At 36.5% G+C, this 20,006-nt stretch overlaps 1 protein-coding gene across 1 annotated transcript in view; it reads right to left on the bottom strand.

Moving 5' to 3' along the window:
• Ermp1 (endoplasmic reticulum metallopeptidase 1) overlaps positions 1 to 18,467 on the bottom strand; it is a 43,620-nt gene extending 25,153 nt beyond the window's left edge. Inside the window, 6 exon segments of the mRNA XM_053743300.1 lie at positions 387 to 479; positions 1,165 to 1,311; positions 11,185 to 11,290; positions 11,903 to 12,030; positions 16,354 to 16,655; positions 18,056 to 18,467. Of these exon segments, the coding sequence (XP_053599275.1) occupies positions 387 to 479; positions 1,165 to 1,311; positions 11,185 to 11,290; positions 11,903 to 12,030; positions 16,354 to 16,655; positions 18,056 to 18,390 (1,111 nt within the window). The 5' untranslated portion in view covers positions 18,391 to 18,467.
• Between the last annotated feature and the right edge of the window lie 1,539 nt (positions 18,468 to 20,006).

Raw genomic sequence — 20,006 nt, 5'->3', positions numbered from 1 at the left:
CCTGTCACCTACATGCACTACCCAACCCAAATCATGAATCCAAGTAACTGTTTTCTACACTGGGCAAGCTGCTCACAGCTATGTCCTAATGCCACCCCCAATTTATAGTTTTTCACCCACTTTGGCTACAGATTTATTGCTCAGTAACCTTACCATAACCCTGTATCAACTCCCTTTGCAAATCCTTGCAATGAATATTCTATGTTCTTAACTGCTAACCAGATAGCAGGACTAAAATTCAAGTCCTCATCTCTCCAATTTCAAATCCCTATCCTTCTACCACATACTGCCTCTCTAATGCTCAGGCCACATAATATTTACAGGTTTTACAGGTCCCCTAATATTTCATCTTATTGCACATTGAACGTAGAATTTGGAATACCAACCTGCTCTCTGAATGGAATCTGTTAAGATTCTGTCTGCTGTGTCATACTTGGTGTGATAAATATATCCATTCTCAATAAAAGCTAAGTCTATTCCTAAGACATAAAGAAACAACAAAAAAAAGGTCATTTTGTTTTAAATATCAATGTTGCTTTAGGCCTATTTGTTTAACATATTAAAGTCCTAAAAGACAAAACATCAAAGGGATGAATGCTTCTGTCACATTTATTAATGAATGATATAAATTCTCTTCTACATTCTTAAAAACTCTGTATATATGGTACATAATTCAATACATAATGACTGAGGAAGTATACTACTCCATAGGAAGGCATTAAGTCACACAGCAGGAGGTAGGAATACTGAGTTTGGGCAGTCATCAAAACGTTGCCATCTATATCCTTGCTGGGCCAAAGCCAAATTTTAACTTCAAATAACTGTGTAAGTCTCCAAGGGAGTTGGCAAAGCAAGACAACAGTGAAAGTCAAAGACCCCTGAAGAATCTATTACCATCTTTTGGGAATGAAGTGCTAAAATAGTTCCCCCTGTTTCTTCTGTCACATTGTGGGCAAGATGATATATTCTAGAGCAGGCAAACATTTAAATTAGTATTAAGTTTTAAAAGGAAAACATTAAGAACTCTACTTAATGAGTCAGAGGGCACAAATCACATAGAGAATATATTCTCAGAAAATGTTGCTTACTCATAATCTTTCAAGAGGTAAAGCTTGCCTTTGATAAATCAGTGTTGCACAATAGCCTATAACCATTAACAAATACCTGGAATGTTCCCAAAATCCCTGAAGATACGGAAGTCAGTATCTGAAGGAATGATTCCACTCTGAAAAACCTCCTGACCCACCACAGACGCAAAAGGGTGTTTAGCTGCTGTAACATAAGCTTGAACCAACCAAGGATTTTCAGGACCTGAAATGAAATATGACAACACAATTCAAGGTTAACCTAGTATTTTTTTTTCTTTTGTCATAGATTACTAATTTTTCTCTGTTTTTTTTTTTTTTTTTTTTTTTTGGAGGGGGAAGCTGTGCTAGGATTCTACCCAGGCCCTAGTGGCATGCTAAGCAGGCACTCAATCACTGAGCTACATCCCCAGGTATAGCAGTAATATTTTTAACATACCCAAAAAAGTAACAGTAGTGGCTTTGTAAATATATCCAAAATTTATTTTTAATCCCTTTTCTATATTTTCAAACGTTTATTTAAATATATATACATACACACACACACACACCACACACATACATACATATGAGTTTTAGAATGAAACATAACCTTTTATAAAGATAAACTTACTTTAAATCATAAAATAACAACACTACACAAAGCTTGAGTCTGAAGCTGGGTTGTGGTACAAACCTATAATCCCAGCTACTCAGAAGGCTGAGGTAGAAGGATTGCAAGTTCAAGGCCAGCCTGGGCAACTTAGCCAAGACTCTGTCTCAAAAAATAATAGGGGTAGGGATGTGGCTCAGTGGTAGAGCATCCCTGGATTCAATCCCCACTACTGTAAAAAAGAAAAAAAAAAGAAAAAGTTTAAGTCTGAAAATGGAAACATCATTTATAAGTCTATCATCCTAAGATAACTAGTATCAATTTTATATCTTCAATTTTCTAATGTATGAATGTGTATACACAGCAACAAAGTACAGAGTCAAAGGGTATACTTTGTACATAGCTCTTTCACTTAACATTGTATCAATTTTCCTATGTTGCTAGATATTACAATAATCATTTTAATAATTCCTATAACATTTTACTGAATAAGCAAAAAAATTCCTTATTACTGCTTATAATTTATCATAATTAATAATTCTGTATTCAATAATCATACATAAACAACCTTTTTCAAAATTGGGAGTTTTTCTTTAGGATTATGGGATAAAGTACATTATTGTTCCAAATTATTCACTCTTCCATCCCTGAAAAAGAAATACATATTCCTAACCTTGGTACATATAACTTGTAATACCTCTCTGTGGATTAGGTACATCCTCTTGGCCACATGACTTGCTCTGGCCAGCAGAGTGTGAGCAGGAATGACATAACCCTCAACACAGCAGGCAACCTAAAAGTCATTCCATTCTGCTAACTTTAGCCATAGGTCACTACATCCCTGATGGTGGCCTCTCCTTCAGCCTGGATCCCAGAATGAATAAGACACATGGAACATAATAATCATGGAATATTACTGCAGATATCCAAAAATGAAAATGTGACATGAACAAAAATAAGCCTTTGCTATTGTTTCACTGAGATTTTAGGCTTCCTATTACAAAACTTAGCAATACATTGGTTTCACAGATAAAATAACTATTTCAGGGTATCTGGGAATATTGTCTTCATAGCTTTATAAACAGGTTATCCTCATTTAAAAATGACAAAAAGGGGGAAGAGCACTACAGGCACACAGAAGATTCATACTCGAGTTATCACACATAGATCTTTTAATAATTATGATTAATATGCTAAAAGCACAAAAAGAAAAAGGAATGGAATATACAGAAACGTACATAAGAAATATATGGGATCATTGAAAAGTCTATCTAATGCATGATTACCTATAGTTCTAGAGAACAGGAGACAAAATTGAGCAGAAGCAATGTTTAAAAGGTAATAATAGCCAGGTGCAGTGGTGCACACCTGTAATCCCAGACTCAGGAGACTAAGGCCAGATTCCAATTTCAAAGCCTGACTGGACAACTTAGGGAGACCCTGTCTCAAAACTTTAAAAAATAAATTTAAAAAACTGGACACACAGCTCAGTAGTACAGTACCCCTGGATTCAGTCCCCTGTACCTTAAAAATAAATAAAATTAAAAAGTAATGACAGTAATACATGTAGTCTACAAAACAAAATACATGAAATACTGAAACAAATACACAGACACAAGAGAGAAAGGAAAGCCTTCCTTCTAGTTTAATTTCAACTATTTATTATAGATAGAATGATGAAGGAAAAAAAAACCCAGTAGGTAGTACAAGTAGTAAAAATTTCTTGGGGTAAGAATTATCAGTGATTACTAAAATTAGGATCAAAGTTTGGTGAGAAATAGGATATTTATTTACATAATCTCAAAGTACTTACTACAATTTGTACAATTTGTACAAAGAGAACAACAGTTGAAAAACCCTAGCAAATACCTTAATCAAATGATGAAAAGTTAACATTATCAGTAGTAAGACAAAATGTGATGCACTATGGACAAAAATACAAATGGAAAAAGAAAGCAACAGTTGGGAAACATACAAGACCCTACATTAAATACTATTATAGGACTGAGGTTGTAGCTCAGTGGTAGAGGTACTGGGTTAGATTCTCAGCACCACATATAGATAAAATAAAGGTCCACTGACAACTAAAAAATATTTTTAAAAAAATCAAAACACTATTATAATTAAACCATTATTAGTATTATAATTAGATATTGGTAACTAAAATTATAATGAAAAACAGGTAAAATTGTACCATGAAATTTAAAAGTGATCATCACTAACATCAAAATAATTACTCTTAGATGGGAGGGAACTAAAGTTCAGAATGCCTGCTTAGCATGAGGAAGGTCCTATGTTTGATCTCTAGCATGAAAGGAAGGAAGGAACTGTATTTAAGAGGAAGAAGTGAAAAATTTCTGGGGAAGAGTGGCAAGAGACTACACTTGGTCATGAGGCAGAGTTAGAAGGGTATTTACCTTATAATAATTTTTACACTTTGTGTGTTATACAATGTGTGTTATACAATGACTATGTATATTTAATAATACATTATAATAAAATGTTATGCTTGATATTCGATTGGAACCCAGATTAAAACAACAAAAACTATTAAGACAGTTAGAATGCCTGGAGAAAACTGAAAATACATTTCACTAGATAATAGTTTTATATTATGTTACATTTGTTAAATGTGATAAATGTATTGTTATAGAAGATATCCCTATTCTTTACTTACTGATATACTGAGATTACCAAGTGACATTTTTCTCCTTTATTCTGATAATGCAGTGAATTATATAGATTTTCAAATATTTCAAATATAAATCATCTCATTACTCAACTTGGCTGGAAAGTATCTTTTTGTATGTATAAACTGCTGGATTCAATTTGTTAATTATTTAGGACATTGCATCAAAGTTTGATGTTATACACCAAAAACCTCCACCAAAGTCACACACATGCATACCTTATAACTCAGCAATTCTATTCAGAAATGCACATACATATACATGTGTACCAAAACACATTTACAAGACACTTAGAGCAGCACCATTCATAAGATGCAAAGACTGGAAACAAATGAATGTCATCAGTAGAATGAATAGATAGTTGTACACTTATTCAGCAATGAAAAACAATGAACTACTGCTAAACAAAACATAGCAGAATGATGAGTGAAAAAAGTCATACACAAAAAGCAATATGATTTGACTTATATAAAGTTCTAATACAAGTAAAATTAAATCAAGTTATGTTGATATGTTCATAACCTCTGGAGGCAGAAATGTCTGGGAAGGGCCACAAGGTACTTATCATATTCTCTGCCTTGATCTGGGTGGTGCTTACATAATTATATTGCATTTTTTAAATTCACTAAGCTGTGAGTTTTTCTTACAATATAATAAGAGATGAAATAAAGATACCAAAAGATAATCTTAAAATTTCATTTTATGCTCTCAACAATAAAAACTACTTGAGAAAAACACAAGACCCATTAGTAGGAAAGGGATTTACAGTTTTAAAGATTCACTATCTCGTCTCTAACCCAATATAGAGATTTCACTGCAATATCCAAGTATTCTAGCCCTACTCCAGCTTTTCATGGATCATCCACTGAAGTCTATAGGTCATGGACAGGTAAACTTTCAGTATAAAAAGGGAGGTTGGGGAGACTGGTAGACGAAGACCGCTCAGCTCCTGAGTAACATCCCCACGATATAAACAAAAGGGAGCCCCTTAAATGAGAAATTCTCTGCCTTGATCTGGGTGGTGCTTACATGATATACCTGAAGATTTTATACTACATGGTTATTAATCATAAGAGGTAGGTACAAACAGTATCCCAGTTTACAGATGAGAAACTATAGCTTGAAGCAGTTATATAACTTGTCCAAAGTTCAGTGCTTAGAGCTTGCTGCCACTAAGGTTGTGAGGTTTGAGCTTATGTCTTTTAATTACAGAACCTCGGCTCTTCATCACTCCCATATCTCACCTCCCCCTAAAAGCTTTTATCCTAGTTATCCTAAGAGAAAGGTGCCAGACACATTTAGAAACATTTTCAATTTGCATTCTATGTCCTGCCATCATCTAAATCCTACCATGCTTCCAGGTTGTGTGTATCTGTTAAATACTTTTAAAGAATAAGCCCCTGCCTGACACAGTGGCCCACACCTATAATCCCAGTGACTCGACAGACTGAGGCAGAAGGATAGAGACTCTCAGCAACTTAGCGAGACCCTATCTCAAAAAAATATATATTTTTTTAAGAGGACTGTGTATGTAGCTCAGTGGTAAAGCACCCCTAGGTTCAATCCCCAGTACCAGAAGAATATATGAGTCACTTTTTTCATGCAAAAAGTATAGGCATGTGTGTTGTTAAAGGGAGCTAGAATTCAATAGAAGAATGAAAAGTCAAAGCTGCCTACAATGGAGAGAAAGCAGAGCCACATCAGTCCCACAGCTCTACCACTTTCCGCCTTTGGGTGGTAGCAATGGCACCCAAAAGAAACAAAAAGGAAATCTTAATAAGAAGCAAAAATAGCAAATATTATTAATGAAGCCAAAAAAGAAGGCTTGAAAACTGGCCATTGACTATGCCACAGTGACCTTATTAACAAGAGCAGTTTTGGTGGGAAGGTTAAAGCTGACAGAAGCAGAAGCAAAGACACTTGGAAAAAAACAATTATAGATCAGTCTCAAAGAATTTTGCAGTAGATGATCAGAGAAATAAGGCAGTAGGTTGAGGTTGGAAGGAAAAGTGGTTTTCTTTAAGATGGGAGAAAGAGTTCATTTCTGTAGAGAAGGGAAAATGAATGATGAAAAACAAAAAAGAACTTAAGAGAATTAAAAATTTAAGTCACCATCTATAGCCAGTCTCCTACTCTCATGAACCTTGAAGTTGTTTCACTCATTAATAAAAAGCCACGCCAGGTGTGGTGGTACATGCTTATAATCCCAGTTACTTCGGAAACTAAAGCAGGAAGATGGTAACTTCCAGGCTAGCCTGGGCAACACAGTAAAACCTCCTCTCAAAAAATGAAGAAGCCAGGCACGGTGGCGGGTACACACCTGTAATCCCAGCAGCTTGGAAGGCTGAGGCAGGAGGATAGAGAGTTCAAAGCCAGCCTCAGGAACAGCAAGGTCCTAAGCAACTCAGTGAGACCCTGTCTCTAAATAAAACACACACAAAAAAAGGGCTGGGGAGTGCCCCTAAGTTCAATCCCCAGTACCAAAAAAAAGAAAAAAAAAAAAAAAAATACTATATAATACTTAGCTCTATGTGTCCATGTCAACTATTTCTATAAAATAAATTCCCAGAAATGGACCAGTTAGACAAAAGAATCTACATTTCAAAAGTAATACATATACCCTACTGTCATGTATATCTAAAAACAACAACACAAAAAAAGTAATACATAGGCATGCGGGCACATGCCTGTAATCCCCAACTCCAGAGACCAAGGCAGGAGGATCACAAGTCCAAAGCTAGCTTTAGCAACTTAGCAAAGTCCTTAAGCAATTTAACAAGATCCTGTCTCTAAAGAAAAATAAAAAGGGTTGGGGACATGTCTCAGTGGTCAAGCATCCCTGGGTTCAATCCCCAGTACCCAAGGGGAAAAAAAAAAAAAAAGTAACACATATTGCCAAAATACATCATTCTACATTTCTACCAAAGGTGTAAAAGATGTCTGTTTCTCTATACACATCAGCTAGCTACATTCTTATCATTTACTCACTTTTTTTGCCACTCTAAAATTTTAAAAAAAAAATTCTTTCTGTTACATGAATTTACAATTCTTCTTAATTACTTAGTTTAGGCACTTAGTAATACTTAGTAATTACTTAGGCATTTTTTTATAAAGTTAAACATAAACATACCATATGACCCAGGAATCACATTCCTAGATATCTACACAAAAGAAATGGAAATAATGTGCTCACAGACTTCCACATGAATGTTGACAGCAGCAGTGTTCATAATAACCTAAGAGTAGAAACACTCTAATGTCTATCAAATGAAAGAATAAACAAAATGTGATAGATCCATATACAATGGGTTATTCAGTCATTTAAAAGAAATGAAGTACTAATACATGCTGTAATATGGATGAAACAAAAACATACTAAGGAAAAAAAGCCACATATAAGACACCATGTTATCTGCTTCCATTAATATGAAATATCTAGAACAGACAAATGTGTAGAAAGAGAAAATTGATAGGTAGTTGCCTGTATTTAGGCCAAATGGGAATGAATACTAACAAGGACAGGGGTTTTTTTCAGGGTGATTAATACTTTTTAAATTATGATGATAATCACTCAACTCTTGTGAATATACCTAAAAGCCACTCCATTTTACATTTTAAAATGGCAATTATGGGGTCTGTGAATTATATCTCAATAAAGCTCCATTTTTTTAAAAAAAAGGATGCATTCTAAAGAAAGATAAAGCAGAGTATGATCCTATTTTTTATTATATACACCAAATATATACATACACACACTAAGGTATTCCAAAAGGATGTAGACTAAATTACATTGGTTTGCTCTGGGTGGTAGGACACAGAAACATGAATATTTTCACAAGAGAAAATAAAAGATTCTGTGATCCTTTTGTTTATGAACTCTCTTGCGCTCAAAGTTGGTAGTATTGAAATTCTTTTTTCAATAAGGAACTTATATTACTGAACTAATCTATCTAAATTTTAAAAGGTTGGACTTTATAACAAATCCACAATTATTAAATCAAGTCTTCCCAACTCATTAAATCACTGATCTGATAAATCAGCCTTTCTGGCCCTTTTAAAAAAAAAATTAGTAGTAATGATTATTCTAGTCACTAAAAACCCCCAAATAAACATCTCTCTGAAGTGACAATGAAACTAAAGAGTACAGATTGTTTTAACTGAAAAGTTTCCAGGACAGGGCATGTATTACCACACAGAAAAACTTGTTTAAAACGCAAAGGACAGAGTCATCTGGCTTAGGCTTTCAAGCACAATTCCAAATGTCAGGGGGCAGGCAGGGGGGTGGGGAGGATTTATCCTCTTTTAGTTAAACATGGAAACAACACTAACTAGCTTCAGAAAGACATACTACAGAAGCTAGTCTTCGTAGGCCACTGGGATCAGAAGTGAAAGCAATACTGGGAAAGGTACTGGAATGTCAGAAAGTATCCAGGAAGTTTTCAGGTATGTAGTTTAGTCACAAAAATAAGCTCCAAAACTGGGAGGAAGGGAAACAGTATAAAGTTTCAGAAAAAGGGGGGGAATACTTCATCCAAGTCTTTTGTTGATGATCCTTCAGAAAAGTATTAGAAATATGAGGTTTTAGAATGAGTAAAACATTTAAATGATATACATATACAATATATATATATTCTGCTACTGAGTTCTTTAAGTCACTTTTTACTTTATTATTTTTTTAAATACTTTTTAGATGTTGATAGATCTTTATTTTATCTTTTATTTATATATGGTGCTGAGAATTGAACCCCAGCGCCTCACACATGCTAGGCAAGCACTCTACCACTGAGCCACAACTACAGCCCCTTTACTTTATTATTAAGTAACATACGCAGTGCAAAACTTTTTTAAACAATTCAGAAACCATAAAGGATATAAGTAAAGTGGGTAGTGACAATTCTGGTCTTAATTTCATGAAGTAAGGTAGATCTCAAACTGTTTTTTTACATTTTGCTCCCTTCTCCACTCCAGGCACAACTACCTAGTTCCACAGCAAATCCCCACTACCTAATTGTGACCATTAGTAACTTTATTTATAGCCTTCCAGAAAATGTTTAATTATTTCTAAAGCTATGGACTAGCTAATTCAGGTAGCTGCAGAATTTTTAACTAAAATATATACATTAAGTCAAGAGTAAAGACTTTGGGCTAGTGAGACCTAACAACAGTGAGTAAATTAATATAAATAAATAAAGGAAATGCCTTGGGACTGAACCTGACTAACCCTAGGTAAATGTGCTTTCACTGTTTATGCTATATATTTGTAGAATATGCTAATATATATACATACAGAAAAAAATTCAGGAAAGCTACAGACTAGCATATAAAACTGGATTTATACCTGGATAGGAGTATGGGGACAAGGTGCTGTGATAATAACTACAAGCATGAATATAAAGGCACATAGCATACAGTATACTTACGACAAGGAAAAAATACAGACATGCTGCTGCCCATGTGAAGCCCTGAGATTTTCACAAGAGGAAAGACTCAGAGTCCTCTTTGTTTACAATTTTTCTCCTACTGCTTTTTGATTTAGCCAGAGTTGAATGCTTTCGTCCTACCCTGAATGACATCCTAGAGGGCATGAATAAAATGTAGTAACTACTTACTCCTATGTTAGAGTCCAGCTTCTTATTAGTTAGATGAAGAGGAAGCAATAAGATGTGAGAGCTGAAAAGAGAGTAAAAACCTTGCTGCTTTTAACCTTATGACCTTGAGATTCTCAAAGGCTTAGCTGAAGTAAAAAAACATATCCATTTTGAAGCATAAAAACTTAAAGTAAGTTTGATGAACAATAAGTATGGTACTGTTCAGGCTACAAAAACATACCTAGCATTTAATATAACTTAATACCATGTCTCTCACCAATCTCACCCAACACAGTACTCAATATTAAAACTTAAGGCAAATGTTTTGTCTGGATAAAATGTACAACCAAAATTTCTAACAGAGCAGGGAAAAGGCATGGAACTTCCAGTGTCAGATTTTAGTAGACCCTGACTAAGTCAACCTATGAGTTTTGAATTAAGAGAGATGATAATTAAGTTGATATTTATCAACTGTATCTTGTTATCCTTATTTAAAATATTTCACTGGGTATGGTGGCACACCCTGTAATCCCAGTAACTCAGGAGTCTGAGGAGAAGCCTCAGCAACTTGGCAAGGCCCTAGGCAACATAGTTTTGAGACCCTGTGTCAAAAAAAAAAAAAAAAAATTAAAAGCACTGGGGATGTAACTCAGTAATAAAGTACCCATGAGTTCAATCCCCAGTACCAAAAAATAATAATAATAATAATAATAATAAAATTTTTAAATATTTCTCTGGTGGATTAAAAATTACTGGATTTCTTTTTATATTCAAATTATTTCAATGATAAATTTAAATCCCTTAAATACAGGTAAATTTCCTCATTTTAATTCATGAAATGATTCTCGTTTAAAATTATTTATATCATAATCATCCATAATGGATAAAAAGAACATTCACTACCTACATGACATTCTGGTTAGTGATAAAAATAAACTCTCTGAACCTGAATTGCCTATATTCAAGTCTGCTGTGCCATTTATCAACTGTGAAAACTTAAGCAATTTATACATTTTTATATTCTAGTAAGAATGCTCATTCAAGATACTGTTCATCAAAGAGGGTGGGTATATTCCACAGTGATAAGAGCACTTGCTGAGCACAAACAAAAAAACGAAAAAAAAAAAAAAAAAAAAAAAAAAGTATTGTTTAAGGAATTACTTAAGTTCAAAAACTTTCCACTTTCAAAAAACTCGGAATTGCATTAAAATAGTACACAGTCTTGCATCCTGTTTGGAACACAAGTTCTTTCCCTCCTACACCAGCTGCCTCCAGGTTAATAAATGCACGAATCAGGCTGGCCCAGGGGTGCTGAGTAATAAAACCATGACTGGCCTTAATGAGAAGGAAAGTAAATATAGGTTAAATGATCTCAGCAAAGTTTTTACTGTAGTTATTTAAAGCACAGAATGGTTATATTCATGAGGTAAAGAATATAAGAACAAAAAAAAAATCATTTCTCAAAGGCAGTCTCTGAAGACATCTTTGTTTCTCTATGTCTAATTGCTGTGTTCAGTATGTTGAGTTTTAGAAAGTCATCTATCAGAAAAGCAGGCTGATCACCATGAGTGGTGCCAAACAACATCCTTGGCAAGTGTGAGGCTGTGCAAAAGAAAGAAGAGAACAGAAGTAGGGAAGAGACGATTCTTATGGCGGGGCATTCATGCTATACGCCCGTCTGAAAACATCTCTGAAACTCCAAAGAAAACTGAATAAAAGTAATTAGCATCATAAGAATTATGACTCTCATAAGAATCAAACACTGCCAAGATGAACTATTCTGAGTTGAGTTCTTCAGATACTGAACATGTTAACATCAGTTATAGTATGTCTTTTGCATACCTTTTTATAATACTACTCAAATGAATAATAAAAATGCATAAGTGTTATTGTTATTATTCTCATTATTATTCAAATAATAATAATGGTATTTAAAACAGTTCTCACCTGCAAGACATTTTCTTCAGCACCATTGAAGAGAAATACCACAGCATGCTGTAAGGATTCTGAAGATGCTGACAAGACACGAAGGACTTCCAGCATCACTGAACAGCTAACTGCATCATCACTGGCACCTTCAAATCAGAAAAACAGATTTGCTTCTCGGATTTTAGGACGTTTACATTATAACTGTAATGACTAAGAATGGAATTTTTCCCTCAGAGAAGCATCACAAAGCTGCATGACCAGAAGCATAACTCTGTCATTGTCAGGTGACCACTATCCCTACTACAGATAAACCTCACGAGGATCTTTGTCTAGTTTGCTCATTGACTTACAATCAAAGATTAGAACCATTCCTGGCTCACAGCAGACAGTATCTGCTGAATAGAGCAAACAGATGAGACCTAAAGTCATACTGAAAACTGGTATTCCCAGCAACCCAAGGCTATCTGTGTCATTCTTTATCCTTATTCTACATTCTCTATATTCTTATTTCTGGTACCTACTGCTTCCTTCATCCATCCCTTCTTGTTTATTTTCCTGCCAAAATCATAAAAGCTACATATCACTACAAATCACTCAAGACCTATAAAGGGGACAATCTAGATGGTGTAGTATTTTTTAAGGTTCTTCCAAGTGAATCAATCATATGATGGAAAAGCACAATGAAAACATTTGTCTAGTAGACACAGTAGACTAATTACCTCAGTGTATCCCTGGTCCCAATACTGACAAAGTAGAGGATTTAGTCAATCTTCTAACCTCTTATATCAGAAATTTATATGTTGATTAAAGGAGATTATAAAAAGGACTCTAGTGCCTTGTTTTTTAAAAGCACTATAAGGGGTAGTTAAAGGAACTGACTAGGTATTTGACAATATTCAGGAATTAGTTAGGTTTTATAGGTGATTAACTCATGGTATTGTGATCATGTCAAAAAGGGTCCTTATTTTTCAATAATACAGAATGAAAAACAGAGGAACCAATATAGCTAAGATCTGCTTCAAAATCATCAATGAATAGAAGAGTAGAAGCAGAAAAGTAAGATTCGACCTCTAAAATTGAGTGATAGGTACACTGGTGTTCATTAAACATTCTCTTTTTCAATGTATTTGAGATTTTCCATAATAAAAAGTTTAAAGAGTCAGGGTGGTAGTACACTCCTGTAATCCCAGTGGCTGGGGAGGCTGAGGCAGGAGGAATGTGAGTTCAAAGTCAACCTCGGTCACTTAGGCCCTAAGCAACTTAGCAAGACCCCTGTCTCAAAATAAAAAAAATAGGGTTGAAGATGTGGCTCAGTGGTTAAGTACCCCTGGGTTCGAACCCTGGTACCAAAAATAAATAAATAAATAAAAACAATTAAGTTTAGAGAGTATTCAAAGTAACTAAACACTATCATAACCCAAGCAATAGCATTTCTGGATCTATGTACTGGGAGGCAGGGTGCTACAGTTTAATGGATATTTTAGAACAAGGAAAACTTGGAAATAAATTTTAGCTCTTGCTTTACTCCACTATTTTCTGGAATAGGAAGAAGACTAATGACATCCACCTCACAGGTTTGTTATGAGGATTATACAAGACAAACCTGGTATCTAAAACCTGGGAGGCATTCCATATTAATTTTTCCTTCTCTTAGTAAACTTATTCCATTAAGTTCCAAGTTTTCAATTCTGGGAACAGAATATTCAAATATCATTTCAAAGTTGCCATAAGTGGTATATTTATTGCTCAATTTAAGTTTCTATAGCTGTTCCACCCCTGACAACCACAAAGAGTGGGTTAAGGAAGCTAGTTAAATAAAAATGTTTGGGCTCTATTAAATTCTAGATCCAATTCCTACTCAAGAAGAAACACTATTAACAATTCTTGTCTTTGTAGTTATTACTGAATTGTGGTATTAATCAAAGTGAAACAAAGTAATAGTTATCTAATTACTATTCAGCAAGAATATGCAGCCATCAGTAAAAAGTGCACCTTTTAGCTAGTTATGGAGGCAGGAACCTATAAGCAGGAGGGTGAGACAGGAGGACAATAAGTTGGAGGCCAGCCTGGGCCACTTAGCAAGACCCTATCTCAAAATAAAAATAAAAAATAAGAGTTGGAAATATAGCTCAATGGTAGAGTGTACCTGGGTTCAATCCCCAGTACTAACCAAAAAAAAAAAAAAAAAAAAAAGTACCACCTTCCAGAAAAATAATTTTAAAAACATTTGAGACTGAAAATCTTTTTTAAAATAAAAGCAAACAATAAATTTTTCTTCATTAAAAGTAAAAGGGAAATTACAGGGTGGATTAACAAGTTAAGTTGTCCATTTATCTTCCCTTATTTGAATGGTTCTGATATCTTAGAAGAGAGAGTAGTGACCAACATCCCTTTCCATTTAGAATTAACTCTGAAATTGAAGCCACCCTCAAAATAACTTAATAACTCTTCTACCAATGACCTAGAACCTCACAGCAGACTCAAAAAGACAATTAAGACTTTTCTGTGGGTAAAATTACTCCTAATTGATATTAGTTCCTGAGTTTCAAAACACTGCTCAGAAGAACTTTTAAATATTCATGGGGTTTGGGGTATAGTTCAATGGTAGAGCACTTGCCTAGCATGCTCAAGGTCCTGTGTCCAATCACCAGAAACACAACATACACACACACACACAAACCCTCATGCTTCAATTAATTCATCCCACAAGAATAATTCAGGTAATAGCCTATTTGATGAATGTGCAAAACACTATTTTTAACAACTTCTTGACAGAAATTTCCTTGAGACTATTGGCATGGGTATTCTTATAAAAATTTAGGTAAAAATGGATTCTGATGGTTCACAAAAATACCATTCTTTAATTACATTATATGTAATTCTTTAATACATATGCACTGTGTAACACCTGGCACCAAGAGTAACAGAATACGCTGCCCCAAAACATGCCACTTTGGCATATGGATTATTTTGAGTTGAAAGCAACTGAGAAATAGATAAAAGCTCCTTGCCTTCCACCTATTTGCCTAAAAGCAGAAAATAAATTTATGGAGGAGTTCTACCTTCCCTCTCTACGAAGAAGGACAAAGGCTGGTCACCAAAGATAATTCTAGAACCCTTACCAACCTAGAAACAGCAGCAGAGACATCTAGATGACAACTTTACTAATTAGCTTTTATCTACAATATATTTGCCTTCCAACAATTTGCTGACCATCAAGACTCAAAGTCCTTTTCCTATGTCTTAATTCAAAAGGCACCTTTTTTTGTTGAAGATGCTACATAAGTTAGAGTTCTAAGCCACCTCTTCCATATTTACTCATTTTTCCTGGGAACCTCCCTTATATTCATGGTAATAAACTTCTTTTTTTTAATCTATCTTCTAAGGCTGGGGATAAGGTTCAGTGGCAAAGTGTTTGCCTACCATTCATAAGGTCCTGGGTTAGATCCCCAGTACTACCAAAAATAAATAAATAAATAAAAGTCTTTTTGTAATTACAGGGATCCAATCCATCTAAGAACTATGAAGGATGGCGGGAAAATTATTTTTTCTTGGTCTACATTTACTTATATACACGTATTTCTTATATAAGGTCCTTAAGCAATTATAGTATTTATTTACCCCTTCTGAAAACTGATGTTTAATAGGGGGTGATGCTTGTTTTATTACTGCTTTTGTTGTGGACATAAGACTACTGGTTTTCCCAGCATGGAGGAAGGTACTTCTGCTTTCACACAACAAATGTGTGCATACTGATTTCTGGAAAGGCAAAGTACATTCTAAATGATAACATTATAATGTTATTTTCTATTTAGCCACTTTTCCTACTCTAACTATTGAAAACATTTTTCTGAGGAACCTTATTTTACAAAATGAAAGTTCAATTTAGGGGATTCTTAATCATTTGGCAAATATATATCAGGCACTGTCCTAAATATCAAGTATTCTATTTTGCCAAGTATTTCAGAGCAAGATTTTAAATTAACTGAGTACTCTAACAGCAATGGCATAATCCCAATGGACCAAAATTCTCATTTTATGGGTCAACAGAAACTGCCAGAAGTGGTACTCTCCAAACCATGAATCCCTTAAAGGCAAAGACTGTTCTTTACCAAATGTCCCCACTGCTTTTACAATACCTAGCTGAGTAAACACTTGAAGTGGCAGAACCTGACTGCAGGACATAAGACACACACCGTCTGGAAAGAGTGATAAGGCTGCTTCAGTCTACCTAAAACACTTCATGATTGGGTTACTAGCATTGACATTAAAAAAGTAATAATAATGAAGCGCATAAGAGAAAACTGAATGGTTATATCTTAAACTGATACTAATTATCCTGCCTTCCATCACAATGAAAAAAAGGATTGTCCCAGAAAATAGTTCCCAAAACTGCCCAAACATCTTGAGGTTGTTAATAAACTTTCTTAGCTGTAATATCTTAAAATTACTGCAAAACAGGTACATACCTGGTGAATTTGCCACTGAGTCAAAATGACAGTTAGCCAGGACAGCATGCTGGGCTCCATCTTTGGGTTCCAGCTTTACCACAACGTTGGTTATGTTGTCATAGTAGCTTGTAAAACCTCCTAAGAAGTCAATGCTAAAGGAGCCTGTGGGTCGCTGTACATCTACTGAAATCTTGTGAAGTCTATTGCTTTGAACTTCAATCAGTTTAATCTGTTCCAAAAGGTAGTGCACTGTTAGAATTTCATTTTCTGGACTTCCTGTAGTCCTGGGGCCAATGGATGTTATATGTTCAAGATAATCCCTGGAAGCAGTCAAAAGAATGATGATGACAAACACTTGTAGGCTTAAAAATAACAGCATAGAGCAACTTTTCTACTACATGAAACTTCTTCCCCAAATAAGTTTAGTTCTTTGACTTCTCTTATTAAAGAAAAAGACTGCCTTGATATTAAATCAAGCACTTATTTGCAAGCACTCCACCACTGAGCTATAGAACCCTATAGAAAAATCATTTGTAAAATTCCATCATTTTTCCTCCCAAGAGTTCATGCCTTCACAGTTTTCTCCACACGATCTGGCTCCCAGTTTCTCCCAATTCCCATAACAAATCAATATAAAGAGAATTATATTCAAAATGTGAGACAGGAAGGAATACAACTTCAGGGTGCCACACTCCTGAGGGTTATTGATTCTGGGTTTCCAATTCTAAGTGGCAGAAATCAATGAGCAAAGACAATCAAGTCAAGAGGGTAAATAAGCAAAGAAAAACATTTCTTTGAACTCAGGTGAGGAACTCAGTCTTCCTACTGTGCACACAGGACCTAATAACTTCAATTCAGGTCACAACAAATCTACCCTACAAAAAAAAAAAAAAAAAAAGTTTTCAATGCACTACAAATACGAAAGAAAAAAAAGCAAAAAAAAAAAAAAAAAAAAAAAGAGGGGAGGTTAGGGGTGTTCCGGAAAGTCCTTAATAAGCTTTCAGCACTTTGAATTCAAAAAAAAAGTTTTTAAAGCACAATTGTTGAAAACTGCTGAATTATGATTTTGTGAGCTTTCAGACACTTAAGTTACAATACCTTCAACCTCATCACCTTTCCAGCATACATAAAGGTCTTTTCAAAAAAAACAAAAGGTTAAGACTTACAGTCACTAACCTAGGGGACCCCCAAAGACAATTTGTGAACTTCTGAAATTGTGTGCAAAGTTTCGAATGGGTCTTCCACTGAGAGTTCATAGCTTTCAGGTTTGGGACTGTGAACCTCAGAAAGAACACTACACTAGCCCCTTCCAACAGTGCCTCCCTCCCCAAAAAACCCAATTTATAGTGCAGTCTGAACACATTATTTCACTCTCATTCATTTAATTTTAAAAGTAGGAAAGCTAATCAGGGCAAAAAGTGGAAGTTGCTCCAGAAGATGTGGATACCACTAACGACCAATCATCTGCAAGGAGAGGAAAATAAGTGAAAAAGGAGGCTCAATCCACCTGGCCACCCCCACTCTGCACCACGAGCTAAACAGGGGGTCAGGCAAGTGCCCATCCCGGCAGTTCGGACCCCAGAAGAAGAACACCCAAGGCAACCCCCTCCCACGTGCCTCCGCGACCTGCATGGTCGGATGCATATAGGTACCCTGCACTGGCTCCCTGCAGGGAACGCAAAGGGGCCCGCGGGCCGTGCCAGGTTTAAACCGCCGGTACCTGGCTTGGCGCGCGTCGAACTCGCCGGGGTGGCCAGAGGTCCCCCGCAGCACGAGCTGCTGCAGCGAGAGCTGTACAAGAGCCCGAAGAGCTAGCAGGTAGAGCGCGATCCCCACCGCCGCGCGCGCCTCGGACAGCCCGGTCCCCGCGCCTCGGCTGGCGCCGCCGCTACCCCCGGAGCTGTTCTTCCGCGTCCTCGGGCCTCCGGCCGCGTCCACCAGGGACTCCTGCGCCAAGGCCTCCCTCTCCGGTTGCGGAGAGGCCGCCAGTCCTTCCCGACGCTCGACTCCGACGCGATGTCGCCTCACAGCAGTCAACTCAGAGCTCCGGTCCATGGTCACTAGCCTTAGCCGCCAGCCCAACAGACCCAGCCCGCGACGGCCCCGGCAGCCGCCGCCGCCGCCGCCGCCGCTGCCGCCGCAGCGCCTCCTAGTGAGCGGACGGAAACTGCAGAGGGCCAAACTTCTTCTGATTGGCCAGTCCGGCCGCGTCGCGACCAGTTTGTTTGGGCAGATCTCTGGTAGGGCAGGCCCAGGTTGAGCGTGGTAGGTATACCTTCTCCTGCATGGTTTCCCAACCTGATGCGGAACAGAGATTTCCAAATGGAAGAACTCCCATAAACCTAGAAACGTGAAACCCCAAACAAAAGAAGATTGAGAGCTCTTTTAAAAGAATGCCGGTGGCTTTTATGGAGCACCAGGTGGATGAGGGAAACAATGGCCCGACTTTCGTAAAGAACATTAGAACAGGCTCAGAAAAAAGTAGGTCCCTGGCTCTTAAAATGATTAATAGGACTAGGCAGAGAAGGCCCAGCCTATTGCTTTCACATGAATAATCTAATCAGATCTTTGTAACCCCGTGTTATTTAGGAATACCTGCTGTGAACCAAGCACTATGCTAAGTGCTTTAACAGTGTCTATTTAATTCTTCTAAGAACCCAGAAAAGGAAATATTTCTATTCTTATTTATATCTGAGGAACTTAGAGGCAACAGATGAAGAATTGAAATCTACGTGAGCTCCCCAAACAGTATTCTGTTCCTCTATTACACATAACTCTCCGGAAAAGAAGGTCCAGAAAAGTTATTCCTCTGTCAGTGTCACCCTCTGTGGTAAGAAGGATAGCCTTGGCTTTGGTGTGGATCCTAGAGATTAGTCTTCTTCCCACTTGTGGTGCAGTGAGGCTTTCTGCTTTGTTTGTGTGTCCCAGGCATGCAGTTGCTACAGTACCATGAGCCTTACCTAGAACCAACTGGGAAAGCACACTGCATGATTTTTGACTTAATACAGATGTCAGCCTACCTCTCAGGCTTCTCTGCCATCAAATGCTTGTTCCCAGCTCCCCAACTACACTAGCCTTTCAGACTTCCTGCTCACCATCTTTCCTTCTACAACAGGATCTTCTCACATACTATTTGGATTACCTAGAATGTTTTTCCCTTTCCCCATTGCCTAGTTAACTTCTACTCAGTCCTTCAAACCTCCGTGTAAGTGGTACTCGCTCAAACAAGAATCACCAAAAAAAAGTAAGCCTATCTTCCCCTATTTGCACCAGGTATACAAAGGATTATTTAATGTCTCCCTCATTAGACTGTAAGTCTAATGAAGGCAGGAATCCTGTCTCTTTGCTCACTTGTCTGCTCTTAACACAAAATTGACATGAAGTATATAGTCAATAAGTAATAAATTTTTTTTAGTTTTAAGAAAAGATATCACTAAGTTGCTTAGGGTCTTTCTAAGTTGCTGAGGCTGACCTTGAATTTACAATCCTACTACCTCAGTCTCCTGAGCCACCAGGATTATAGATGTATGCCACCACACCCAGCAATAAATAATTCTCTTTTTAACACAATTTTTTTAGTTGTAGATGGACACGATACTTTTATTTCATTTATTTATCTTTATGTGGTGCTAAGGATCGAACCCAGGGCCTCATGCGTGCTAGGCAAGCAC

Source organism: Sciurus carolinensis, chromosome 14 (assembly GCF_902686445.1).
Source record: "Sciurus carolinensis chromosome 14, mSciCar1.2, whole genome shotgun sequence".
In the NCBI taxonomy this organism is placed as follows: Eukaryota; Metazoa; Chordata; class Mammalia; order Rodentia; family Sciuridae; genus Sciurus; species Sciurus carolinensis.
The sequence above is the reverse complement of the archived record's forward strand: the minus strand, read 5'-3'. Positions and strand labels throughout refer to the sequence as shown.